The sequence below is a fragment of the Canis lupus genome, chromosome 3, assembly GCF_011100685.1.
Source record: "Canis lupus familiaris isolate Mischka breed German Shepherd chromosome 3, alternate assembly UU_Cfam_GSD_1.0, whole genome shotgun sequence".
Classification (NCBI taxonomy): Eukaryota; Metazoa; Chordata; class Mammalia; order Carnivora; family Canidae; genus Canis; species Canis lupus.
In genome coordinates, this window is record NC_049224.1 from 73720934 (window position 1) to 73748605 (window position 27672).

The 27672-nt window shown below is 38.6% G+C and overlaps 1 protein-coding gene and 1 long non-coding RNA gene across 13 annotated transcripts in view; one reads left to right on the top strand and one right to left on the bottom strand.

Moving 5' to 3' along the window:
- Nucleotides 1–27672, bottom strand: part of WDR19 (WD repeat domain 19) — a 157065-nt gene that overhangs the window by 77751 nt on the left and 51642 nt on the right. For all 11 annotated transcript variants that reach the window (XR_005357286.1, XR_005357287.1, XR_005357283.1 and 8 more), the window contains exons 21-34: nucleotides 26983–27040; nucleotides 23592–23732; nucleotides 23429–23511; nucleotides 22895–22978; nucleotides 21546–21692; nucleotides 20882–21006; nucleotides 18715–18827; nucleotides 17030–17098; nucleotides 9141–9218; nucleotides 7571–7667; nucleotides 5910–6034; nucleotides 3482–3563; nucleotides 1605–1755; nucleotides 415–538 (exon numbers count right to left, since the gene is read on the bottom strand). Coding sequence is in view for 5 of the 11 variants with exons in the window: in XM_038533468.1 (XP_038389396.1) it covers nucleotides 415–538; nucleotides 1605–1755; nucleotides 3482–3563; nucleotides 5910–6034; nucleotides 7571–7667; nucleotides 9141–9218; nucleotides 17030–17098; nucleotides 18715–18827; nucleotides 20882–21006; nucleotides 21546–21692; nucleotides 22895–22978; nucleotides 23429–23511; nucleotides 23592–23732; nucleotides 26983–27040 (1477 nt within the window). In the remaining 6 variants the exon portion in view is untranslated. The remainder of the gene's footprint in view (nucleotides 1–414; nucleotides 539–1604; nucleotides 1756–3481; nucleotides 3564–5909; nucleotides 6035–7570; nucleotides 7668–9140; nucleotides 9219–17029; nucleotides 17099–18714; nucleotides 18828–20881; nucleotides 21007–21545; nucleotides 21693–22894; nucleotides 22979–23428; nucleotides 23512–23591; nucleotides 23733–26982; nucleotides 27041–27672) is intronic.
- Nucleotides 1047–7060, top strand: LOC119871253. Of its 2 annotated transcripts, none has more exons than XR_005357289.1 (2): nucleotides 1047–4672; nucleotides 5798–7060. It is a non-coding gene; the product is annotated as an uncharacterized LOC119871253 (long non-coding RNA). The 2 variants fall into 2 exon arrangements; XR_005357290.1 differs by having other exon boundaries at nucleotides 1047–2059.

A 27672-nucleotide genomic window follows, 5' to 3' on the forward strand; every position in this document is an offset into this window, starting at 1 on the left:
TGTGGAGTGTGCTTGTCCCTCTCCCTCTGTCCCCACCCCCCAATCAGTCCCTTGATTGTGCTGTCAAATAAAATAAATTCTTTAAATTTTGTTTCTACTAGATAAAATTAATAATAAAAACCACCACTTATTCAGTATGGCCAGTAGTGTACTAAGGCTTCAGACTGTTCTGTCATCAGCCTGCAGTTTATCTCAGTAGGCAGGCATTGTTATGGTTGGACCTAGCAAAGTAAAGCAAATTGCAGGTTATATAGCCAATCAAGTGGCAGAGAAAGGATTTAAGCCCAGGACCATCTGATTGCCAAGTGTGTTTTATACACATCAGGTATTCAAGTGGTCTCCCTCCCCCCACTATATGTGTGTGTGTGTGTGTGTGTGTGTGTGTGTGTGTGTGTGTATTATAAACAAACTTACTGTTGCAATGCAATATGGGATGTTATTTTTACATCCAGGACAGAGGAGTTCACACTCTGGGAGAAGAAATTCACAGAATGGACATGGGGTTGTGGCTTCTTCTGTCTCAGATGTATCAGGTCTCCTGTGAGAAAGAATCCTGTGTGACATGCCTGCTTTTTCACAGTCAGAATCTGACACTAGAGATAAGCTCACTGTCAGTCTGCACTCCAGAGCTCCGGGAGGAGGAAGAGGAATTAAGATGGGTCAAACTGTAGCATTATACAGGCACTTGGGGGCTGCAGTTCTTAGCCCATTAAGTGGCAGACAACATGGGTGGGTCTTGCCGTCTCTTCTCTTCCTGTGCCACTGGCGTGGTAAGCCTGCTTCTTCCCGTCTCTCCCTTTAGTGTCCTGAAGCGGTAAAGGCTATGCGGGGCTGTGCAAGAGAACTTTCTGTGACAATGGCAGTGTTCCAATTCTGTACTCTCCAATGCGGTAACCATGAACCACATGAAGCTTTTCATATGGATAGTTTGAGGAACCAAATTTTAAATTTTTTAAAATTTTAATTAATTTAAATTTAAGTTAGGGACGCCTGAGTGGCTCAATGGTTGCGCATCTGCCTTTGGCTCAGGGTGAGATCCCGGAGTTCTGGGATCCAGTCCCAGGTCAGCCCTCCTGCAGGGAGCCTGCTCCCTCTGCTCGTGTCTCTGTCTCTCTTTCTGTGTCTCTCATGAATAAATAAAATCTTTTAAATTTAAGTAGCCACATGTGGCTAGCAGTTACCATATTAGACCTCCTAGTTGTGTAGGAATCTTATGTGGGGGGAGAATGTCTAGCATCTCTTCCAAGCTAGTGCCCAGGCCACAGTGGCACTAAATTGTCAGGGGAGACATGCTCTAGCATTTCCCACCCACCTGACAAGGGAGGAGACTTCTGTGCTCTGGAGGACAAAGCTGGAAGACACAGGGCTCTGCTTTCCTGGTATCAGGACACAGCGGCACCCACCCTGAGCCATGACACTTTGTTTAGGAATCAAATAAATCCTTTTTCAAGTCGTTGTTGGGTTTTCTGCAGCTGGTAGCTGAATACAATTCTAATTGCTACCCCTAATCCATTCTCTTACGGAGCCAGCACATTAGCAGCCATATTGTAAAAAATACGTTTGTAAAATGTGATTAGATAGTAGAACCAGTTGTCACTGCCTACCTGACCATTGCCTCAATCTTCTTTTTGTATTTGGGGTCTATTTTGTTGCGGTACTCGGGCCTCATCAGCATAGCAGCGAAGCTGAAAGCAGAGTTCTTCAGGCCTGCTCTGTGACACTCGATCACAGTAGACGTCAGGATTGGCACAATGTCTGCAATAGAAACGGGACAGCAGAATGTACAGTGCCTCTACTGTCGTGACTCCATCCTCCTTCAGGAGGAAAACAGGATCACAGCTTTCTAAATTTGCTTTTTTCTGGCAAAAAAACAGATATGACCTGTTTGTTGAATGAGGCATAGCAGTGCAGTCACTGCTTATCACAATGTCCTTCCTGTGATGATCTTATGTTTTGCCCTGTGACACCAGGACCTGCACTCCCTTGCTGTCACCTTTTGCATGTATCCTCTGATACCACTGAGATGCATTTTTGCCTTTGACAGGGCTGCCCGTGAATGGTAAGGGAGATTACTAATTTTATGCACTGACCTCTCTACATGTGTCTGTTTCTTCAGGACAGATACCCAGAAGGTGAATTACTGGATCAAACAACATGACTTTTTAAAAAATGCTCCTAGCACAAACTGCCAAATTGCTTTTTAGAAAGGCCATACTGTTCCCCGGAGCAGTCATGAGAGTGCCTGTCCTATTACATGGTACAGAATTATTTTAAAGTCTTTTTCATGTGACAAAAAAGAATACAGCTATAGAAGAGGGGTTGCTGAATTTTGACCTGTGGCCCAAATCTGGCCCCCTGTTTTTGTATAGCTCATGAGCTAAGAATGACTTTTATGTTGTCAAATGGTTGAAAGAAATCGAAGAAGAGTATTGTGACATGTGAAGATTAGATGAGGTTTAAATGTCAGCATCCAAGAAAAATAAAGTTATGCTGGAACACAGCCATGCTCATTCACTTCCGTACGGTTTATGTAAAAATAGTAGTTGTGACCAACCGCTATGGTCCATGAAGCCCCAGACATTGACATCTGTACCTTTATAGAAAGATTTTGTTGACTCCTGTTGTAGAATGTGAGAAAGTCTATTAATTGAATGTTATAATGACGTGTCTTTTAGAATAATGGGACCATATTTATAGCAGCAGTGGCCTTTCATGGTTGAGGACAGAGTCAGACTTATTAGCTAACACTGTGATCTTGGGCAAGTGGTACTTCACTTCTTTTGCCTCAGTTTGCTTCTCTGTGAAATAGGGAAAATAATAATAGTACCCATGGGTGTACTTTTGAAGCTGTTATCCTTAGAAAGATCTGCTTGATCTTGGCTGGCATCTTGGAACTTGGGTTTTGGGGAAGTTTCTGCCATTTCCAGGTAAGAGTGACTCACAGTGCCTAAACTCTTTGTACAAACAATGTGGTTTAAGCCAAACACCTGCTTTCTGGGAGTTTGGAAATTTAGTGCATGCCAAGCAGGGGATGCCTACATACCCAGCCCGCAGTACAACCCCTGGGCATCGAGTCTCTCATGAGCACCTCTGGTAGATACCATTTTATATGTGCTATCACACAACTCACTGCCAGAGGAGTCAAGAGTGTCCTAGGTGACTCCACTTGGAGGGGACTCCTGGAAACTTGCCTGTTTTCCTCCGGACTCTGCCCCGAGTGCCTTTTCCCTTTGCCAATTTGGTTTTTGTATTCTTTTGCTGAAATCAGTCTTAGCCTTCAGCACTACTACTATGTTGAGTTGTGTGAGTCCTAGTGAACTGTCAAACCTGGGGGTGTCTTGGGATCCCATTATACTACTTCCTGGGGGGGTGACTGTGAGGATTAAATAGGTTAATTTATGCAGAGAACAGTGGCTGGCTGAGTTAGTGACTGCTATTAATGCAGAAATATGGATGACAGGCTCTTCTCAACAGTACTTACGTGACGGAAACTTGCTGATGTTGTTGGCCACCCGAATAAGCATACGTGCCCCTTTCATATGATCTCCATTTTTAACGTGAATCTGAAATAAATGATGTATTTTACTAACTGTAAGATATTTTGATTAATCTTAATTCATGCTTTATTCCCTTAGATAATCAACTCCTTCATTATCACCCTGAACAGGGTCGTCCCATGATCCTCACAGCCTTTCTTGGCTTACTGGACTTGGGATTTCTCCTTTATTTCTCCTTCCAGCAGCTGCTGCCTGGCACCATGGCCTCACTGGCCTTACCCCTTCTCTGTGCTCTGCTTTTTACTTTACCCTAGACCACGTGACATGAGTTCAAATCCCTGATCTATCTTTTACTGGCCATCGTTGGAGGGTTAATAATACCAACTTTGCCAAGTTATTGTGAGACCTGAAAGTGGAGTCTCTCAGGCAGAAAGGATGAGTTGTTAAGGGAAGAGGGCACTGCTGTGGTTAAGGCCAAGGGGCAGTGGTGGCTGGAAAGACTGGGTGAGTACGGAGTGAGTATGTGTGTGGTCTGTGATCATGGCCAGGCCATGATGTCACAGTATCATCCAGCAAGATGGGGTAGCCCACAGAGGTGAGGCAGGAGATAGGGGTGGGGGTGGAGAGAAGTAGACCCAGTAGGAGGCAGAACTGGTGGTATTTGGTGAGAATGTGCAGGGCGAGTTTAGAGTAACTCCCAGGCATCAGGTCTAAGCAAATGGAAGATAGTATAATTTACTGAGCTCTGCAACATAATAAATATTAACTGAATCTCAAGAAGGGATAGGGAATCCCTTGCTGCTTGTCCTCCACTGACTCTCTGGGCCTCAGAATGTTTGGTGTTTGCATAAGAGTTGAGAACTGTGGCAATAGGGAAGAGTCACAGGTGCCCCTCAGTGGGAGGGGAGCAGGGTGTCTGGTTGGTCCTATGTAAGTGACAGGCCAGCTCTTGGGGCCAGAGGAAAAGACTTGAGAGCCATCCCTGTGATGAATGGTGGTAGAAAGCCCTGGTTCTGGAGGGCTTCTTAGGATTCCCTAACCCTTGCTTCCCGTCTTCTACCCCACAAAACTCCATTTTGCTGGATTCTGTGCTCCTAGCACATTGGCATCACCACTCATGCCTGCAGTTGAGAGAAGTCTCCCTTCTCCCTTTCTACTTCTTTCCATGTGAGAAGGTATGCTCCTGCTGCTCTGGAAGCAAATGTATTCTTGGGGGTTGCAAGTTGGAATTCTAGGGTTTTTTCTTACAGAACTGTGTGGCCTAATATGGTAGTCACTAGCCAGATACAGCTATTTAAATTTTAAATTTAAAATTATATAAAACAAATTTGGCTTATCAGTTGCACTAACTGTGCTTCAGGTGCTCCACAGCCAGGCCAGTGGCTGCTGTAGGGGGCAGCACAGACACAGTACACTTACAACGCTGTAGAAAGTTCTGGGGGATGGTGCTGTTAAGAGATCATATCAGGATCTAAATAATTTGTAAGAGGAGTCCTCTATCCTAGGTACCATCAAAATTAAATAAGCTCTTGTAGACTGGCCTGAAAACTAAATCAGCATTAACATGGGAAGATGTGCTTTGATATAATGAAAATATAGAAAAATACCTAAGTTGAATTCTACCTATATCTTTACAGAGATGCTGTGTGTGTGAATGTATTTATACACATAAAACATTTAAGTAAATGGTACATACGAGCATTTGAGGTCTGCATGCTATATTTTTTTAATTAAAACTTACTAATTAAAAAAACAAAATACAACTGGACATAAATATAATCCTAATGTGATTAAAAAGTAAGAGTGCACCCATGTATGTATAGAAGCATAAAGGATATTTACAGCGCAGTGATAGCAGCTGTTACGTAGGGCGATGGACTTAGAAGGTACTTTTCCATTATACATTTCTACATTCTCTAAGTCTTTTCAGTGAATATGTGGTTTTATATTGAGATGAAAACTAAACTCAAAAATTGTGGGAGTGTATAAAATCTATCTTAGAATTCATAAACTAGTAAGCTCTGGTTAAATGTCTTAGGTAAATCCTTTTTTTTTTTACCAGGTGATTCCCTAATATATACACAGAGAAACCTGCTTTCCCTCTTATCCCCTTCCTGGGGATTGGTCCCATGCCTCCTCTGCCCCATGTCTCATTCCCTTTAGGAAACTACTTTTGCTAGCTAGACTTTTGAGTATATTTCTAATTTTATTTACAGTGAATATATATTCATTCTTATGTTTTGCCCTTTTGTACACAAAAGGTAGCATACAGTGTAATTATTGTTTTTTTCACTTAACAGTATGGAGATCTAGAAAATGGCTCTAATCCGATGGAGAGGTGCCCATGAGAAATCCCTTCAGGTGATAAACTCACTTGGCAGACTACGTCCCGAGTCACTCGAAGGGCCTCACCTTCACTAGTATATAGCTGTGCAGAATCATGAGGTTGGTAGCCATCTCCGAGGGAATCTTGATCTTCTGGGATTTAAGTTCTGCATACATACTAAAGAGAACGTCGTGGGCATTCCGATAGTTTCCTTGAAAAAAGGTGGCAGAATGATATTATTGCAGAGGATGAAATCTGAGGGCTTCCTGTAGTCCTTATTTTTTTGAAGTTTTTATTGAAATTCCAACATACGGTGTAATATTAGTTTCAGGTGTACAATATAGTGGCTCAAGATTTCTATGCATCACCAGGGGCTCATCATCATGTGGACCCTCACTGTACAGGCAGACTTTGTTACCAGCATTATCTTTTAAATTTCTCATCTAAAATAACTTAATAGTTTTTCCTGTGCTAACTGATGATAGTGTCCAGCCAGTCCCTCAGGGAGAGAATGTTGTCATCTGAGGTATCTCCTTCCTCAGGGCACCACCTGCTCCCAAAGCCAGGGGGTCAGCCCAGTTCTGAGTCTACCTTCTAAGCCTCCAAAGTCCAGCCCCACGGGTCGCTTTCATGCTTCTCGCCAGCACCACTCTGCAGCAGCATACTAATTGGCACTCCCCTGTGCTTGTTCTGCCTCCATTCTCATGTCAGAGTGTTCTGGAAAAATGCCAAATTCACACTCCAACAGAAAACCCTCCAAGGGCCTTGGGGATGGAGTACAAGTTCCTGAGCAGAGGGCCCGAGCCCTTCAGGATCTGCCTCTGCCTGCCTGATGGACCTGCCTCTGAGCCCTGGTAGGTGCCCCTGCACCCCCTGCTGCTGTTCTCCTTGGACACCCCCTTCTCCCTCAGCTCCTGCCTGAACCTCGGCCTTTCAAAACTCGGGGGGAACTTCTGTTGCCTTCTCTCCTCTCCATCCTCCAACTCCCTATACATCCACCCCTCAGGATGAGGTGGGTCTCTCTCATGGTGCCCTTCTAATGGGTTTTCTTTCCACTCTGGCACTTCTCAGCCTGTATAACAACTCTGAATCTACTTTCTATGTGTCCCACCTAACCAGGACTCCCTAAGGGCAGAACTGGGGCTCAGTCCTCTGAATCCTGAGCCCGCATCATGTATCCCTATAGTAAGTGTTGGATCAATGTAAAATGAATAAAGTAGTGATTTTTTAAATTCTATATTTGCCAAAGCTGTGTTCCATATTTATGAACATCTAAAAGAATCAGCTTGCAAAAATTAGTCAATAAATATTCAGAGAGCATGTGAATAAGTGAGTAGAACCATTCTGGAGGTTCTATAGATAGTCCCTGTATACTCTTAAGAGCTAGGTCAATAACCATACCACATCATCTCCCATCTTCTAACATCTTTTATGTTGTTAAAGCCCTATACATTGGATGGGAAGGAAGTGCTGCATGGTGTAGGAGAGAGGCTATGTGCTGGTTGAGGGTAGAGAGGCTGCCTTCTTGGAGATGAGAGCCTTGAGGCCATTAAGGGAGGATGAAACAGCACAAGCAAGGACACATTAATGGGGTTATTCTGTGATGGGGAATTATTTTACTTCTCTCGAACCCAGAAATGATTATTTCCTTAATCTTCTGGGTTCGGAGCAAACCCAGATCAGAAAAGAGGATGGGGTTTGATTCTACTACTTGAATATGAGAAACAGATGAATTTCCAGGGCCTACCTGCAGACTGCTCTTCTCTGGCAATGATGATGGCAGTCCGGGCAGCTTCTCGGGATTGTTTCAGGGCCATGTACAAGCGGAACAGGTACTTGGCATCCTGACATACAAACCATTAGAGAAACATCACTGTCTTCATTAGCTAAGGGGAGAAACACCTACAATTTTGCATTTCAGTTGAAATCCACTTTTGATACTGTTTTTAAAAAAATCCATTCAACAAAGAATTTGCTTTATCAAGTATTTATTTATAGTTCAGTATGTGCCAGGTCATATTCTAAGTACTTGAGAAGTATTAATGTGTTTAAATCTTCATACCTTCCCTGGGAGGAAGGTACAATTATATGCCAATTGCACTGATGAGAAACAAACATAACAGGGCCTCTTCAGAGTCTGGATCTGACCCATGGTGATTGGGCCTCAGAATCTGTTCCTAACCCTACTCCATAGAGTTACCTCCTGTGTACTTGAAATCAAGTTGGTACAATGTACTAACTTTGCAAAATTTCAAAAACTGTTACACCTATATAAATTTGGCCCATAAAAACTTTGGCCTTTGACTATTTTCTATTCCCATTCTCTTCACCTCTAGACAATTTCATATACTTGATGCTGGTTTCTGATTTTGTTAAAATAAGAGGACATAAGGTGAGCTGGTTTGGAACAGTCTAAGGGCCTGGGGCTCCACATCTCTATCTGTGAAATACTGGAAATGGACTCGGGGATCAAGTTCCCTATAATCCTCTCCAGCTATGACATTCTTGCACCTTCGCTCCAAATCAGTAAGGTGACTCCCTTCACAAGAAAATCACCTCAAACATCACAGTAAAAGGCAAGAAAAAGGCAAAATAAAACCAAACAAGGTCATTCTCGTAGGGAATGAAAGAGGATCAGTGTCTGTATAAACTCCCAAGAGTCACATACTTTGAAAATATGTTCTTAATTATTTATTTCTACTTTATATTTACAGTGAGTTACTTTTACGCTAAATAGGATTTTTAAAAAAATATTTTATTTATTTATTTATTCATGAGAGACACAGAGAGAGAGGCAGAGACACAGGCAGAGGGAGAAGCAGGCTCCATGCAGGGAGCCTGATGTAGGATTTGATCCCGGGACTCTAGGATCACACCCTAGGCCAAAGGCAGGCTCCAAACCACTGAGCCACCTGGGGATCCCGCTGAATATGATTGTTATTAGTTCCCCAATATTTGAAATGTGAACAAAGTATACTGATTTTTAGGGATTAATGCTAACTCATAATTCTAATAATATTTCTTATAGTTCCCAGAATAAATAAAACTCTTTACCTTTGAGGAAAATTGCGGGTGGTAAGAATTGTTATCTTGATGATGGTTGTGCCTATTGCACAGGTGGCAATGCCAGTGTCAGAGTGAATATACCTAATATCCTCTAAAATGCAGGGTCAGTTTAGAAGACTTCAGGCTAAACTTAGAAAACTGTTTAAGTCTATGATGCAGGAGCCATAATAGGTAAAAACAGGGCAGAATAAAGTCAAATCAAATTAACTAAAATACTTAAAAAATCCAAGTGACAACAATATTCCTGGTACCTTAGGCATGCCATCACTCTCTCCCATAAGGTGGTCTATCAGCTGATTGGTCAGCAGTTCATCTTTGGCTTGACCAACCTAGTTAGGAAGAGAAAGAAACCATAAATTCAGCATCTTAAAAAACTAGGAAGGAAGAGGAGTGGAGGAAATAAATAATCTTGTGCTAAGGAAATAGAATAAAAAAATTGTAAAAATATCTATAGTTAAGAACCTGACATGATACAAATTCAGAGTCCTTCATTCATTTATAAAGTCTCCATTAATAAAAGTCCCTCCTTAGAAGCTATAGCTTCTCTAAGTTGCTGTATCAAAAGGCTGCATTTTTTTTTCACACACAGAATACACTTCTTGAATGTTTCAGTAAAAACTTTAAGGTAAGTGACATCTAGACAATAGGGTCCTGAGTGCAGGAACTGGGCCGTCTGTGACAACATAGCACCAAGTGCTGCATCTTCAGCATTTTCAAGGGAAATGAACTTGTCCATGGCCACATGCCATCCAAAGCAGAAAAAGTATGGCTGTAGGGACCCAGAAGAGGGCAGGCAACTGGAAGTGTAGGTGGAGTTTTGGAGAGGATGCTGGCCTGGAGATCTAGATCTGAGAGTCACTTCCATGAAGGTCAGCATTAAATCACTATTGTTGCATAGTGTAGAAGAAAACTTATGTACCATATTGGAGGATGGGAATGTGTTAGTTGGAGTAACTACTGACATGAGTAGGAGGCTTAAGACTCTTGTGTCTATAAAAAAGGGGTGAGCCAAGAATACAACTGGAGGTACACTAGAGGGGAGGAATACTGGAGTATAGCACTGCCTTCACTGTATTAGTGATACAGTAAGAAAAGCCACTGGAAAATGAAGGTAATGGTCATTAGGACAAAGCAACACATGGCCTAGCTTGCTACAGGGGAAAGAATAAAAAGAAGTTTGAAAGTTCCTTGTGCAGAAGGGATTGTTGTGAATCTGTGGAGTAGAGGGGCTCTTGTGGATTTCTACACACTTGTGTGTCATCAGTGCAAGAAAGCTAAGCTTTTATAAATCTATTGCCTTTACTTTTACCATTGCCATAAGGAAAGGACGCTCGCTGTATGGAAGAGAAATCCTTTATAGTTCCTCATGTGTATGGTTTTGGGTGAATAAGCCAGTATAGAGACATGGTTAAAGCAAAGAAAGGCTCTGGAATCAGCCTGCTTGAACTCAAAAGATCACCTGAGTGATCTTCAGGTTACTCTTGGGACCTCAATGAGGATAAAGATAATACCTAACTCAGTTTTAAGGATTAAATAAGTTAATATCCTTAAAGTGCCTGGACTGGTGCTAAGTAAATGGTGTTGCCAGATATAGCAAATAAAAATACAGGACACCAGTTAAATTTGAATTTCAGAGGCTTGAGCACACCCAAAATGTTAGGATAGAGGGAAAGGGTAGCTGGTAAGGAACAGGTGTGGCCACTAAGAATTAAAATTAAAAGGAGGATGGAGACAGAAGGCTGAGGAACACTAACATTTAAGGAGCAGAAAAGTCAGTGAAGGAGGCTGAGAAAGGACCATCTGAGAACTAGAGAAACAGTGTTCTAAGGGAGTAAAAATTTCAAGAAAGGTGTAGTATAATAACATAAAATGCTGCCATAACATGGAGTAAAGACTGAGAAGAGACTCATGCATTTAGCATGTAGGAGATCATTGGGGACCTTTTAGAGAAGGTTTATAGAAAGGTGAAGGCAGAAGCTGACTGCAAAGAGGCAGGAAGGCCCGCGACATGGCTACCGGATACTGTGAAGACCCATCTTTCTCAACCATCTCCTGGGTTCACTCAGATAATGATTCTCCACTAGGCCTCTACTACACACACATCAACACACATACACACATGCCAAGAATGTATTTCAGCAACTTGAGGGGTAGAAGATGGGGGTGGGGTTGAGGTGGGTGAAGTATGAATATTTTAAAGATATTCTTAATTATAGGGTCAGCAAGTAAGAGTGGACAGACTATAAGAAAGTTCAATTCGGGGGAGGGTGTCTCAAGGTAGAAAGGAAAGAAAAGAATGGAAGATTGGAAAAAAATTTATATCATCTATATAGTGCTTCTACTGAGCTGGGAACCAACATGTGTTCAATTCAGCAAATATTTACTGAGTGCCCACAATGTGCTAAACCCTCTATGAAAAAATGAGTCCTTGACCTTGAGGAGCTATTACTCTGAAGGGGTGATAATTGTAGTGGTAAGTGATGTTCAAAAGTACTTAGACAAGATTCTAAGGAGGGTGAAATTTCAGGAAAGGCTTATGTGTGAAGTGGGTTTTCTGTGTTGTGTAGGAGCATGAAGACAAGGGTGTATTTAAAAAAAATAAAAATTAAAAAATTAAAAAAAATGTCCCTATTACCCAAAGCAATTACAGATTCAGTGTGATGCCTATCAAAATTCTAATGGCATGCTTCACAGAACTAGAACAAATAATTCTAAATTTTGTATGGAACCACAGAAGATCCCAAATAGCCAAAGCAATGTTGAGAAAGAAGAACAAAATTGCACGCAGGAATCATGCTCCCTGATTTCAAATTATACTACAAAGCTACTGTAATCAAAACAGTATGGTACTAGTACAAAAACAGACAGGTCAATGGAGAGAGCCCAGAATAAAACCCACACATATAGGGACAGTTAATCTATGATAAAGGAGCCAAAACCATACAATGAAGAAAGGACAGTCTTATTTTTTTTAAGATTTTATTTATTTATTCATGAGAGACACACAGAGAGAGGCAGAGACATAGGCAGAGGGAGAAGCAGGCTCCCTCTGGGGAGCCCAACATGAGACTTGATCCTAGGACCCCAGGATCACACCCTGAGCCAAAGGCAGACGCTCAACCACTGAGCCAGCCAGGCGCCCCAAGACAATCATTTTAATAAAAATTGGCTCAGCTGGCTAAGTTTCTGTCTTGATTTTGGCTCAGGTCATGATCTCAGGGTTGGGAAACAGAGCGCTGCATTGGTTCCATGCTGAGAGTGGAGCCTGCTTGGGATTGTCACTCCCTTTCCCTCTGCCACCTGCCCGCTCATGCTCTCTCTCTAAAAAAAAAAATTAAGAATAAATAAAAATAAAATAAAAGTGAACAAGATAAGTGCAGCCCCTGCCCCCACTCCCACAAACTTGGGAAAAGTGGAAAGCCACATTGAAAAGAATGAAACTAGACCACTTTCTTACACCATACACAAACATTAACTCAAAATGTATTAGGCTTAAATGTGAGACCTGAAACCATGAAATTCCTAAAAGAAAACATAAGGGGGGGGTAAATTCCTTGACATCACTCTTAGTGATGTCTTTATGGATCTGACTCCAAAGGCAAGGCAAACAAAAGCAAAAGTGAACAAATGGGATCACATCAAACTAAAAAGTTGCACAGCAAAGGAAACCATCATCAAAAACGAAAAGGCAACCTACCAAATGGGAGAAGGTATTTGCAATCTATATATCCAATAAGGGGTTAATATCCAAAATATATATATAAAAAACTCAAAATATATATATAAAAACCTCATGCAACTCAACTCATCCAAAATATATATATAAAAACTCAAAAAATATATATAAAAAACTCATGCAACTCAACAACAAAACCAACCTGATCAAAAAATGGGCAGAGGATCTGAATAGATATTTCTCTGAAGAAGACATACAAATGGCCAACAGGCACATGAAAAACTGCTGCACATTACTAATTATTAGGAAAATGCAAATCAAAACCACAATTGAGATATCACCTAACACCTATTAGAGTGGCTATTATCAAAAAGACAAGAAATAACAAATGTTGGAAAAAATGTGGCTAAAAGGGAACCCTGGTATGCTGTTGGTGGGATTTTAAATTAGTACAGTCACTATGGAAAACAGTATGGAGATTCCTCAAAAAATTTAGAACTACCACATGCCCCAGCCATTCCATTGCTCAGTATTTATTGAAATAATATAAAAACACTAATTTAAAAAATATGTGTAGTTATGTTTGTTGCAACATTTACAATAGCCAAGATATGAAAATTTGCATCCATTCATAGGATGAATAAATATGTCATATATATATATATATATATATATATATATATATATATATACACACACACACACAATGGAATACTACTCGGCCATAAAAAAGAATGAAATCTTGCCAAATGTGACAACATGGATGGTCTTTGAGGGAATTATGCTAAGTGAAATAAGACAAAGACAGATACTATAAAATTTCACTCATATGTGGAATCTAAAACAAAATAAAACCAAACAAATTCATAGATACAGAGAACAGACCAGTGGTGCAGAAAGGAAGGAGGTTGGGGGATGGGTGAAATAGGTCAACTATATGATGATGGATGGTAACTAGACCTATGATGGTGATCCTTTGTAGTGCATACAGATATCGAATTATAAAGCTGTACAATTGAACCTTATATAATTAAAAACGAAATTAAGAAATGTAATCTCTGATATCTTGTTGTACCTGAGGGCAAGGAAGCTATTAGAGATTAATTAGGATTGTGTCAAAATGCAATAATCATTAACGCAAAGAGACATTTGAGCATAAAAAATATCAACTGCAATGGACTGAAATCAAATACGTTAAAAACCTATGATTTCACAATGATATTAAAAACAAAATTACCTCTGGAGGTCACCTACAGAGGTCATTTACAACCCCTAATGAAATAACGGATCTAGGTAATAAATATTAATGGCTGCCATTAGGCAAAAGGTTGATGGGAAACCTTATAATGGAGGGATCGGGCTGACTGCTCCAACATCCAAAAATCCATTTTAACACCATAAAAACAGAGATGACAAATTATGGGCTATTATAGGCTGAATGTTTATGTCCCCCCTACCCAGTTCATATGTGGAAGCCCTACCCCACGATGTGATTATATTTGAAGATAGGGCCTTTGGGAGTAATTACAGTTAGATGAGGTCATGAGGGTGGGGATCTTATGATGGGATTAGTGGTGTTATAAAAAGGGGAAGGGAGAGAAATTTCCTGGAAAGGTCATGTGAGGACATAGCAAGAAGGTGGCCATCTACATGTCTGGAAGAGAGCTTTCAACCAAAATGGCTGGGCCCTTGACCTTAGCCTTCTCAGCCTCCAGAACTGTGAGAAATAAATTTCTGTTTTTTAAGCCACCTAAACTCTGTGGTATTTTGTTAGGGCAGCCTGAGCAAATTAAGATATTAGGAACCTACTTAAGCAAAATACATAAATCAAGAAAGACAATTATCATATGATCTCACTCATGGGGAATTTAAGAAACAAAATAGAAGATCTTAGAGGAAGGCAGGGGAAAATAAAACAAGATGAAATCAGAAAGGGAGACAAACCATAAGAGACTCTTAATCATAGGAAACAAACTGAGGGTTACTGGATGGGAGCGGGGGGCAGGATGGGGTAACTGGGTGATGGATGTTCAGGAGGGCACATGATGTCATGAGCACTGAGTATTTTATAAGACTGATGAATCACTGGCCTCTACCTCTGAAATTGATAATACACTACATGTTAATGGAATTTAAACAAAAATTTAAAAAAAATCCAAAGTAAACCCAAGCGAAATCCTAACAACAAAAAGATATGAGCCTACTGATATGATGAAATATGAAGTACACAGTACCATCTATGAAGTCATTTATCTAAAAAGATCAAATCTGTGTCTGATCAAGTATCTAGAATTAATTACCAGTTGGTGGGAAATACAGGAGATGGAGAAATTTGCATCCTAACTAGATGCTCAATAATATCAAGAAATGACTGTTGGAGAAATTGCAAGGCAATGCTGGAAATGTAAAATGGTTTAGCTTCTTTGGGGAAACAGTTGGGCAGTTCCTCAAAATGTTAAACATAGAGTTAACTCATGTCCTACCAATTCCTAGGTATATATACCCAAGAGAAATGAAAACACATGTCCACACAAAAACTTGTACACAAAGGTTAACAGCAGCATTATTCATAAAAGCTCGAAAGTTAGAAGTAACCCAAGTGTCTACCAACTGATGAATAGATAAACACAATGTGGTAGAGTCCTACAATACAGTGTTATTCAGCCAAAAAAGGAATGAAGTATTAGTACATGCTACAACACAGCTGAACTTTGAAAACATTCTACATGAAAGATGCCAGGCACAAGGGTCACATATTGTATGGTTCCAGTTATATAAACTGTCTAGAATATGCAAATCCACAGATTATAATAAAGAATACATATAACACAACAATTAAGACAGTGTGGTAGTGGTACAGGGGAGACAAATCAATGGAAGAGAATACAGAATCCAAAACCAGACTCACACAAAAATGGTCATTTCATCTATAACAAATGCTCCATGGTAATTCAGTGGGGGGGAATGGTCTTTTGATAAATGGTGCTGGATCAACCAGATACCTATATGGGAAAAAAAGATTCCTGACTCCTACCTCGCACCATACACAAAAGTTAATCCAGGATGGGGATAGGCATAAGTACGAAAGCTAAAGCAATCAAATCTCTAGAAGAAAACAAAAGAGAAATACCTTAATGACCATGGGATAGGCAATGACTTATCAAATAGGACTAAAAAACACTAACCATTAAAGAAAAGATTCATAAGTTGGACTTTATTAAAACTTAGGAATTTCTATCAAGACACACTGAAGAATAAAAAGGCAAGCCACAGCTTGAGAAATTTTCACAATACACATTTTGATGAAAAGACTTGTATCTAGAAATTATTAAAAAAAAGTCCTACAAATCAGTAAGAATAAGGTGAGATGATATAATTAAAAATTAGAAAAAAGATTTAAAATGCACTTCAGAAAAGAGGCTATCCAAATGACCAATATACATATGAAAAGTTGCTCAGTAATCAGTCTTTAGAAAAATGAATTAAAACCATAATGAGATACACTATACATCTATCAGAATAGTTACAATGAAATAGACTGGTAGGTGTTAGTAAAGAGAGCAACTAAATTCTTTCACACTGCGGGTAGAGTGTAAATTGGTATAACTACTTTGAAAAAAATGTTTGGCAATGCCTGCTATGCTAAAATATCTATATCTTATGACCTAATAATTCTACTCCTGGAAATATAAATACACCCAATAAGGCAAAGTGCTACGTCCATCAAAAGACATGAACAAATTTATGGCAACCTTATTCATGACATGCCCAAATTGGAGACAACCCAAATGCCTGTTAACAGAATAATGGTTAAATAAATTGTGGTATAGTCACATAGTGGAATACTACACAGCCACGAATAAGAATGAACTCTTGCTGCATGTAGTAACACACATGCATTAACAGACTGTTGATTGGAAGAAAACTGGACATAAAATAGTACAAAGTATGTATGACTCCATTTATCTGAAATACATAGACAGATAAAACCAATCTATAAGGACAGAAGTCAGAATTGTGGTTACCCTTGGCTGGGGGCACTGACTGGGAGGCAACATAAGAGAGCCTTCTGGGGAGCTGGAAATGTTCTATATCTTGATCTCAGTAGGGGTTTAACCAGTGTACATATCTGAAAAAATGAGTTATATACTTAGGATTTGTGCACTTTATTGCATCCAAGTTACACCTAAAAGAAAATCCAAAGGTTCTTATCTTTTATAGACAGATTTTGTACCCATAAATAAATGACATGGTGTCTGTGATTTGTTTTAAAATAATACTGGGAAAGAGGTGGGGGTATGAATGACATAAGATTGGTTCTATGTTGATGGCTGTTGAAGTCAGATGATGGGTACATGGGAACTTGTTACACTATTTGGTCTACTTTTGTATGTTTGGAAATTTCTTCAAAAAGTTTTAAAAATATTGGCATTCACAAAAGTCCGCATTAGAGTGTTTACTTACAGTTTCAATTGCCATTTCTATTGCCGCATTATCTTCTGAGCTTGGACATTTCAGGAAATGTTTAAGCGCCTGAAATGAGAATCGTATAGCAATTAAAAATTTTCAGGCTGCTTTCACACTGGGGAAAAACAAAGCTTTCACATACTTAAAGTAATTATAGTTTGTGAAAGTATCTTCCTCTCAGTCAGGGGCTTGCATAGTCTGGGTCTTAAAATAGACACTTAACAGGTTGAGTGCAGTTTAAACAATGGAAGGATCCAGCAAATCCTCTGAAGAATTTAGTTCTGACTTCTGGTGAGAGGAGAATAAAAAACCATCCCTCTTTCATTGTGAAGATATAATTATTTTCATTCATTTGTTCATTCAACAAATATTTGCTGCCCACCTGCTACTATGCATGAGATTGTGCTGGATGCTGCGGAGAATCCCAGGAAGGATATGATATGGCCCCTCTTGTATTATGCACAATCTAATTGGGGAGATCTATGTAACATGATACTATAAGGAACCAATTATTTTAAGTCATAACTGTCTGATTCCTGAACACTACACCACCACACCTATGAAGAAATTTAAGGTTATAAAAGTTTAAAAGACAAATGGGCAGTATGGCCCAGTTTTCATAGGTGCTCTGAGGAACAAAAGTTGATTAAACATAGGGATGACCCTAAAGGTGCCACCAAGGAAAAAGGACTTGAGATGAACAAGTCTGTGGTAGATGGGGAAGAGGACGGAGAGGAATCCAGGTGAGAACAGGGATGGGGAATGGCCAGCGGGAATACAGGTTTCTTCAGTGTAAACAGCTGGATGCCAACAGCTTGTTGGGAAGTTCAGGCTTCTTGATCAATTTGCGGGAATTCTCTTGTGTGCCAGCTAAGGAGTCTGGACTTTAAGTGCCCAGAAACAGTAAATAGGTGGCCAGAAGGCTGAGTTCACACACAGACATGTTTCTTCAGTGGCTGAGGTATTCTATGAATATCTGGGCCCGTATTTTAAAATTGGGAGACTGAGACTCCTATTTCTCATGAAAAATCCTATGATCAGACACTAGTAGGACCAACTCCTGAAAGGCAAGAATTTTCTGGAAGCAGAAGCTATTTCCTTCAGACCAAACAAGTGCCACCCATTGGCCCCTGACCTGACATACAATGAAGGCACAGCTTCAATTAGTTACATCCCTTGCTGGAACACCGTAACCCCTGCTGTAGGGGTTCTGTAGCACAGAAAGTATGTACTGTCTGGGGAACAAAATGCAGGAGGAGTTACAGGGACAGAAACTAAAAACAGGGAAAGTAGAAATAATATTGTATTAATCTAAAAATAAGTGAGGTGAGTGACCCAGGTTTGAATTAAGTTGATGATCGTTATAATGAAACGGGACAGATGTCAGAGATACTACAAGGAAAGAATGTGACCAGCTGTGGGAGAGAGAAGATGATTTAAAGTTAACTCAGATTCCAGATCTGGGTGTCTGGGAGCATAATACATTTCTGGGGCACCTGGCTGACTCAGTTAATGGAGCATGTGAGTGTTTATCTCAGGCTCATGAGTTCAGGCTCCATGTTGGGCATAGAGATGATAGATAGATAGATAGATAGATAGATAGATAGATAGATAGATAGATAAAATATTTCCTATAAGAATTCTTGTGGAATTCAATGCATATTTTCTTGGGAAATACGAACTCGTGAATATTGGCCACACAGCAAGAAGAATTTTCCAGCCTGAAAATGTCTTTTTTCTCCTTCAAAATATAAGGCAATACTTTGATAGTCTTCATTAGTAGTATCTTCAGAACCTACAACAGAAATTCACTGAGTAAAATATCTGAGTAAAACTTGCTGACCTTTTATTGCTAACTTAAAAGTAAGATCTAAAAACAGGTGATTGAAAAAATTTTAACTGAATATCAGTGTTGTTTTCATCACAAAAACCATTCACCCTCATTATACCAAATATCAACTCTGTTCCACCTTCTTTTTACTCAACACAGGAATCAGGACAGGAAATGATGAGGCCTTTGAGAATCTAGGCTGTGGTTTGACATTACCCTTTGTGACTGTTATCCATCTTAAAGAGTCTCAATCTCATTTCCTGAAACAACAGGAACAATCAGGACCATAATCGCTATCATGATGTGCCTAGAGCTTCAGAACAGTCAGAAGTCAAACATAATACATACAAGTCTCCCTGTCTCAGCAATGCCTGGTTTAGACAACTGTCTATATTTATCACACAAGTAAGGAGATAATATTCAAGGAGCCCATAGATGCCATTTATAGATAATAACTGTTTTTCCTTTGGTTTGAAGCTTAAATATGTTAAGCACAGAAGAAGAATCTCAAATCTGCAGGAGTTCTGACTCATTGTTTACACTTACCCAGGGGAGTTGGAGGCCCATTACGATGCCAAGGTATAGTGACAGCCCTGGACTTCCAGCCCCAAGGCACACAGGGAGTTTATGAGAGAAGGGGGTAAAGAAAGGTGGAGAAAAAGGAACCATGTGTGTGATGCAGGATAAACCACATTCTTCGGAAATGGAAAAAACCTAAATGTGTTAGTCCTATGGTGATTTGTAGTGTTAAGACAGAAATGTCATCTGTCAAGTTAAACATTAATAATTCTAACGTTGCTTTTATCTCTATTTCCTTTTTTTCTTTAGCTTTTTATTTTCTCCAATTATCTGAATGGCTAAGATATTAGAAGATGCTTTCACCTGTTTGTCTGAAAGACTGAAATAAAAATTTTCTAATAAATTCTATCATCATTTCTTATGGTCATCTTGTGAATTTTTAAAACCAAATAACACAAGGGTGTCTGGGGGGATTCAGTCCATTGAGTGCCAGCTCTTGATTAGACCTCAGGTCTTGATCTCAGGGTCATGAGTTCAAGCCTCACACTGGACTCCACGCTGAGCGTGGAGCCAACTTAAAAAATAAATAAATAAATAAATAATAAACAAAAAGAAATTTTAAAAAACCCCAAATAACACAAAGGGACAAATATTTTGTGACTCCACTTATATGATGTACAATGAATAGTCAAATTTATAGAGACAAAGTAGAATAGTGGCTACTAGGGGTTGGTGGACAGGGAAGTGGGGAGGTGCTGTTTAATGAATACAGGGTTTTAGTTCAGGATGATGAAAAAGTTCTGGAGATGAGTGATGGTGATGGTTGTACAATAATGTGAATGTACGTAATATGACTGAACTGTACATGTAAAAATGGTTAAAATGGCACATTTATGTTATATACTTTTTCTACAATAAAAACAAAACAAAACACTACCACAAATAACATTATGTATGGCCCATAAAATGAGAATCTGAAAATTATTTCAGTAGTTTCTAAGAATAATTGCAAGCAAGGGAAGAAAACCTATTAGCATGTGTTCTCAGACTATAAAATTCTCTTTTGGACTTTCTTTTGGAAAACCACATCTTGTGTATATCACTCTTCATCAAAGAATAACCATATAATCTTAATTTGTAAGTCACTTTTAAAAATTCATGAAAATATTTCTTAGACAATTCTTTTGTGTTTTCTATCACCTTCATTTTGGAACTTTGTTTTACTACTGGTTGACAAACAGAATTTGGGAAATCTGGCCTCTTTTAGAGGTTACCCAAAAACCTTAATTTTTGAAAATGGTCTTATAATTCCATTTCACCTTTAAGACGGTAGGAATCTTGAAATCTAACAAGTAACATATAGATATGCATGTATCTACGTATAAATGGTGTGTGTGCGTGTGCTTATGGGCATGCCAATCTGATAATTAGATTCTAAGGGTCAAGTATTTCTAGGTCACAAATCTTTAGGAGAAATTTGGGAAAACAATGGTATTTACCAATAATGTCTGCATAGATTTCCATTTTGTTGTGCTGCTGAGCCAGTGTGAAAGCTTCATTATTACATTTAGACATAACGAGAAACTGGATGGCAGACCCGTAGTCACCCAACTGTAGGAAAAACCTAAAACAAAGTACTTTAATCACCTTGATTCATGTAAAATAAGTTTGTCATTTACAAAATCAAATCTTTTTGCAACTATGAGAAACCACTTAAAAATAAAAATTAGGGATCCCTGGGTGGCGCAGTGGTTTGGCGCCTGCCTTTGGCCCAGGGCGCGATCCTGGAGACCCGGGATCGAGTCCCACGTCGGGCTCCCTACATGGAGCCTGCTTCTCCCTCTGCCTGTGTCTCTGCCTCTCCCTCTCTCTCTGTGTGACTATCATGAATAAATAAATAAAATCTTAAAAAAAATAAATTAAAAAAATAAAAAATAAAAAAATAAAAATTAATCAAACTGCAGTTCTACACACTACATATGCTTATATTTGAAAAATGAACTCTTACACTCTACCAGAAACAGACTGAATTTAAACACTTAGACCTACCAAAAAAATGAAAAGGAATAAATATTCCCTTTGAATGTATTTATTTGATGAAGGGAAGGGGCACTTTCTTTTAAGGCTAGTTTTTGGAAGTCCAAAAATAATGCATTCTGTTACCTGGCTACCATTTTGGCGCCATCCAAAGACTGGGTCTCTCTGACAATACTGACAGCCTTTTCGGGATTGTTGAGGTGATCCAGATAGATGCGGATTACGCTGTTCCATTGTTTTGCATTCTCATAAGCCACAACAGCTTCTTTGTATCTATAAGAAATATTTGGTTCAGAAAAGCTTTCTTAACACTGCCACATTTGGGGGGAAAGTGTCAATAAATTGGACAGTTTTTTTTACTGATGGTGGTTGCTTATTTTTCTTGAAATATATATAAATGAAATATATATAAATATATAAAATGTGTTCTTTTTAGAGGTCTGATAAACTAACAGTAAAGTGTTAATATCAAATTGCTTTTTCTCGTCTAAACCGTATCATTTTTTACACTTTGCTTTTTTTCCTCACTGTGCTGTTGTTTTTTGAGTAGGAATGGAAATTTATTTTAAAGAAAATACAGACTATTTCACATTTATGGATACAGCTGAGGGTGACAGAGAAAATCTTTGCACGTTGACCTCTAGATGGAGCTCAAGACTTCTCTTCCAGACGAGCTCTCCAGCTCTTTCCCTTTTAACAAGATACTTAGTGTTATATCTGTTTCCTAAGGTTGCTTTTCTAAAAGTAGATGGTACTGACCTTTAAAAATCTTTTAATGTCTATTGCCAAATAATTTTCCAAAGGCTATAGAAATTATACTCCCATCAATCATGCATACAGAGTACTTTTTTTTTTTTCAGAGTATGTTTTGATGATTTGGTGATTAGTTTAAAATCTTCCATGATATTATAGGTTAAAAAATAACATACTGTCACTTTAGCTATTATTAGTGAGGTAGAACTTTTGTTGTTTGTATGAAAAGCAATTTCATAATTGTGTTTTCTACTCTGGGATTCCTTGACTTTGAATTTCTTATATCAAGTTGCAGGGAATCTTTGTATATTTAGGATATTAACTCTCCACTGCAATATCTTGACATTGTTTTGCAGCTCATACTGTGCAGTCATAGGTATGGAGTTCATATTTCTTCACTGCTCTTGTCTTCTGCATCTGTAAGTTATTCCTCTTAATAAAATGAGGATCACTTTGTTTTAATGCCATATTATATCAAAATATCAACTTTTAGTATTTAACTCTCAAAAGAGACAGTAGCCTCTATATCTGAACACACAAAGGATCAATTGAGGGATATAAGATATGGGAGAAACTGAACAGTCTGGCACTTCAGGCCTGGCAAAGGGTAAAGATGTTTTCTTCCTCCACTCTGCCTTTCGTAGAGGTACAAAGGTGGATGGTTAATTTATCAAACTTACACAGTGCTTTCAATTTGTATGAATTTGAGACAACGTACAAACCTTCCATCTGCTTCTTTTGCTTTGGCATACTGCAGGTGAATCTTTGGGGAAGCAACACGAGGCAGAAGCTCACCAACTTTTGCCCTAAAATGTAGGTTTAGGACAATAATGTCAGCACTATATTCACTCCCAAAGTAGCTCCTTACAATCAGATGTTTTTAGGATTCAAAACACAGTTCTCATGATCTTTAAAAAAAAAAATCTTGCTTCCTACGGATAAAAGCAGACATAACTGCTTTTCCTTATGACACCCACCCCTGTCCTCCTTCTCTGTGAGAAAATGAAGGTTAGTTCATTAGCTCTTCGAGGACAATAGGGCTATTTTCCCCAGTAATGTGTCTGATCAGGGATGTCCCCACACCAAACTGACAGGATGTACTGTTTTGTTTTGTTTTTTTTGGAAAGCAAACTATGAACTCCTCTAAGAAGAAGGAGAAAAAGAGAAGAGGGAACAGGATGTACAGGCAGGAGGGCAGACCACCAGGACCCATTCATTTCCACACCTGCTCAGAACAAACTGTAGCAAATTCTTACCAATTCTTACAGCGGATGTAAACAGAGGCTGCTTTGTCAAAATAGAGACCTTTTTCATACAGTTGGGCTGCTTCTGAAAATTGCTAAAGTAATATGAGATTATTAAAACACTGAATTTGTTACATATAAGATCGCAGGAATATTTATTCAGAGAAAAGTATACCTTCATATTCTCCAAGATAGCTCCACAGTCTCTTTTCAGGACCCTGCTGGGATGCTTCAGGGCCTGGTTAACTCCTCGGCGTATGTCTCCCATTCGTATGGACATCTGGGCCACTCCAGCCAGACACAGTTCATCATGTTCCTGGAATTATCAGGCAAATAACTAACAAATCAGACCCTGAGTTATACTAATGTATTTCAGCCAAACAATTACTTTCTCAAATGAGCCCAAATGTTACTTCCATTAATCCTTTCAGGCAAATCTCTCAAGATTATGAAATAACACTGAATTCTTTTTTTTTTTTTTCCTAAATCACCTGTTACAAAGTTATATATATATTCAGAAGTCTACATCTTTTCAAATACCATATAATTTCACTCATGTGGAATTTAAGAAACAAAACTGATGAACATAGGGGAAGGGAAGGAAAAATAAGATAAAAGCAGAGGGGGAGGTAAACCATAAAGACTCAACTCTAGGACAAACTGATGGTTCAGGAGGGGAGGTGGATGAGGTAACTGATGACAGGCATTAAGGAGGGCACTTGATATAATGAACACTTGGTGTTATATAGAACTGGATTCACTAAATTCTTCCTCTGAAACTAATAATACACTATATATTAACTAACATGAATTTATATAAAATAAAAAAAACTGAGGGTCACTGGAGGCAAGGGGGGTGGAGGGACGGGGTAATTGGATGATGGACATTAAGGAGGGCACATGATATAATGAGCACTGGGTATTATATAAGACTGATCTATCTCTGAAACCAATAATACATTATATGTTAATTGAATTTAAATAAAAATTTAAAAATATTTCAAAAAAAAAAGTCATCACCCCCCCCCAAAAAAAGTCTAGATCTTTTATGTTTAAGAACAAATTTTTACTATCCCTTGTCATAATGCCTTGTATATCTTTGTATGTCTTCTTGGTATAAAATTTTATATAACAGGTAATATACACAGCATAAGTGCTATGAACAAAATTATGGAAAAACCATTTATCAAACTGAAGATTTCTCTACTAGTCATGATTAAACATTAAAAACTTTATGTAGGGACCCCTGGGTGGCGCAGCGGTTTGGCGCCTGCCTTTGGCCCAGGGCGCGATCCTGGAGATCTGGGATTGAATCCCACATCGGGCTCCCGGTGCGTGGAGCCTGCTTCTCCCTCTGCCTGTGTCTCTGCCTCTCTCTCTCTCGGTGACTATCATAAATTAAAAAAAAAAAACAACAACAAAAAAAAAACAAACTTTCTAAAAATAAAAACTTTATGTAAAATTAAAATTGTTTAATTCATTAAAGATAACTAAATAACTTTCAAGTAACTAATCTGGACTAGTGAAATATAATGTCAGATTGCATCTTATGTGAAGCAGCATATCTGGTGGAACACTGTGTGATGATGGAAATATTCTATATCTGTTTGGTCCAATATGGTAGCTAATAGTCACAAGTGGCTATTGAGCAGTTGAAATATGGCCAGTGGGACAGAGAAACTGGATTTTATTTTATTTTTTTAAAGATCTTATTTATTTATTCACGAGAGACACACACACACAGAGAGAGAGGCAGAGACACTGGCAGAGGGAGAAGCAGGCTCCATGCAGGGAGCCCGATGTGGGACTTGATCCTGGGTCCCCAGGATCATGCCCTGGGCTGAAGGCAGCGCTAAACCACTGAGCCAGCAGGGCTGCCCGAGAAACTGGATTTTAAATTTGATTTAATTTTCAATAATTTAAATAGCCATGCAGTAATAGTTACTGTATTCACTAACACAGATGTAAGAAAGCACATAAAATATATGTAGCCAAAGAAAATATCAAAACCCCGAGTTACATGGGCAAAGGATATGATCAGGCAATTCATTAAAAAAACAAAAACAAAAACAAAAAACCATATGCTTGACCAATAAATAAAACATGCTCAGCTTCACTAAAAATAAAATACACACAAAATACCTTTGTTTTGGCTTATGAATTGGTAGATGAAGATAAATGATAACATTCTGTGTTGTGGGAAATGTGGGGGAAAACGAACACTGTCATATATGGCCAGGAGCTGTGTGAGTTGCTATAAATTCTTCTGGAGAGCAATTTGACAATAAAAAAAATTAAAAGCATACATTTTATGACCTAGAAATCCCATCTGTAAGAATATGTCCTTCCGAAATACTATCTCAGGTAGTTATTGATACATGCATACTTGATAGAATATTCATTGCAGTATTTTGATAGTAAAAAAGCAAAGACAATTATAATTCAATAAAAGAGTAGATTAAAAAATTGTGCTATATATTAACAACAGAATATTAGAAACTCTTAAATGATTAAAATTGATTTGTATGTATTGACTTCAGAGACCATCAAGAAAGCAGAATGCTGCTTTTCGTAGAACAGATTTCAGTTGATCTTTGCTAAATGAATAGAAACGAATGATTTCATATTTAGTAAAAACCCACATTTCATACATATTTGTATGTTTACAAGAGATTCTGAGTGGAAATATATAAAACTATTAACAGTGGTTACCGGGCAGCCCTGGTGGCCCAGCGGTTTAGCGCCACCTTCAGCCCAGGGCGTGATCCTGGAGACCTGGGAAAGAGTCCCACGTCAGGCTCCCTGCATGGAGCCTGCTTCTCCCTCTGCCTGTGTCTCTGCCTCTCTCTCTGTGTCTCTCATGAATAAATAAATAAAATCTTAAAAAACAAACAAAAAAACAGTGGTTACCACCGATTCGTGTGATAGAGGAGAGAATGGTGGATTCTCCTTTCTCATGTTACACTGTAGCGATTTTTAAAATTGACTATAATGAAATTGTATTACTTTTGTAATAAAAATTCTAGATATAAAACAGGAAATAAAAAGATTTTCAATCTTTGCAAGACATCACGTAAAAACATCAATTTTTACTGCAAAATTTAGCTTCTTGAGCTAAAATTCTGGGATGGGAGAATGAGCTGGAATAGTGTAAAGTACATGCTTTCCAGGATCATCATAAAAGATACAGTGTGACAGATGAAATGGCAGAAAGGACTTTTATGGACTGGGAGTTCACTTTACAGTGGTTATTGAAACTTTTTAAAAGAGTGAAGGAAAAGCCTCGTGAATATCATAGTTAGCCTGTAAGTGGGAAAGGATAAAAATTTTACTTCCAACATTAATAAGCATCTCATGTTTAGCATACAAGGGACGATGTATTTTTTTCATACTGATAAAAATATTTTCATCTTTAGTTTGTAAGTGTTTTTAACTGATTTAACTATATCCTTGAAAAAGAGCTCACCTACTAGATATTGAGTAAATAAAATGCAATTCACAGCATGGCTTTTTAAATAAAACTAACAAACCTAAAGATAATTAAACATATCTTTATTCAAGGTTACCTTATGATCACCAGTTATTCCTTTCTCATAATGAGCCAAAGCATTTACATAATCACCCCTGAAAGAAAAATCAGAGTGAATTTTAATACATATTGAAATATCTCATTTCCATATACAATATTTAAAAGATAATCTTTGTCACTGAGTTGTTTGAGCTCACAAAAGATGTGATACACAACATATAAGATATTGTTTCAAGTGTAGTTCATTATTATTTTGCTACTTTAAAAATAATTATAGGAGTGCCTGAGTGGCTCAATTAAGCATCCGACTCTTGATTTCAGCTCTGGTCATGATCTCATGGGTCATGAACCTGAGCCCCATGTTGGGCTTCAGGCTAAGCACAGAGCCTGCTTAAGATTCTCTCTCTCCCTTTCCCTCTGCTCCCCCACCTCACATGCACTCTCTCTCAAAAAAATAATTATTATAAAGCTGGATTATGCTACATTGTAGGGTACTTACTTTGTAGTATGTTAGGCATTTTGGGGAGCTACATTAAATGTGATGGGCCACTTTTGGGGGGAATCCTTTGTGTTTAAAAATTATTTTTAAATTTCAAGTATAATTAACACACAGTGTTATGTTAGTTTCAGGTGTATAATAATTCAGCTATTCTATACACTCCTCGGTGCTCATTATGATAAGTGTACATTGCATTTCTCAATGTAATGACCCCTTTCCCTTCAGCAC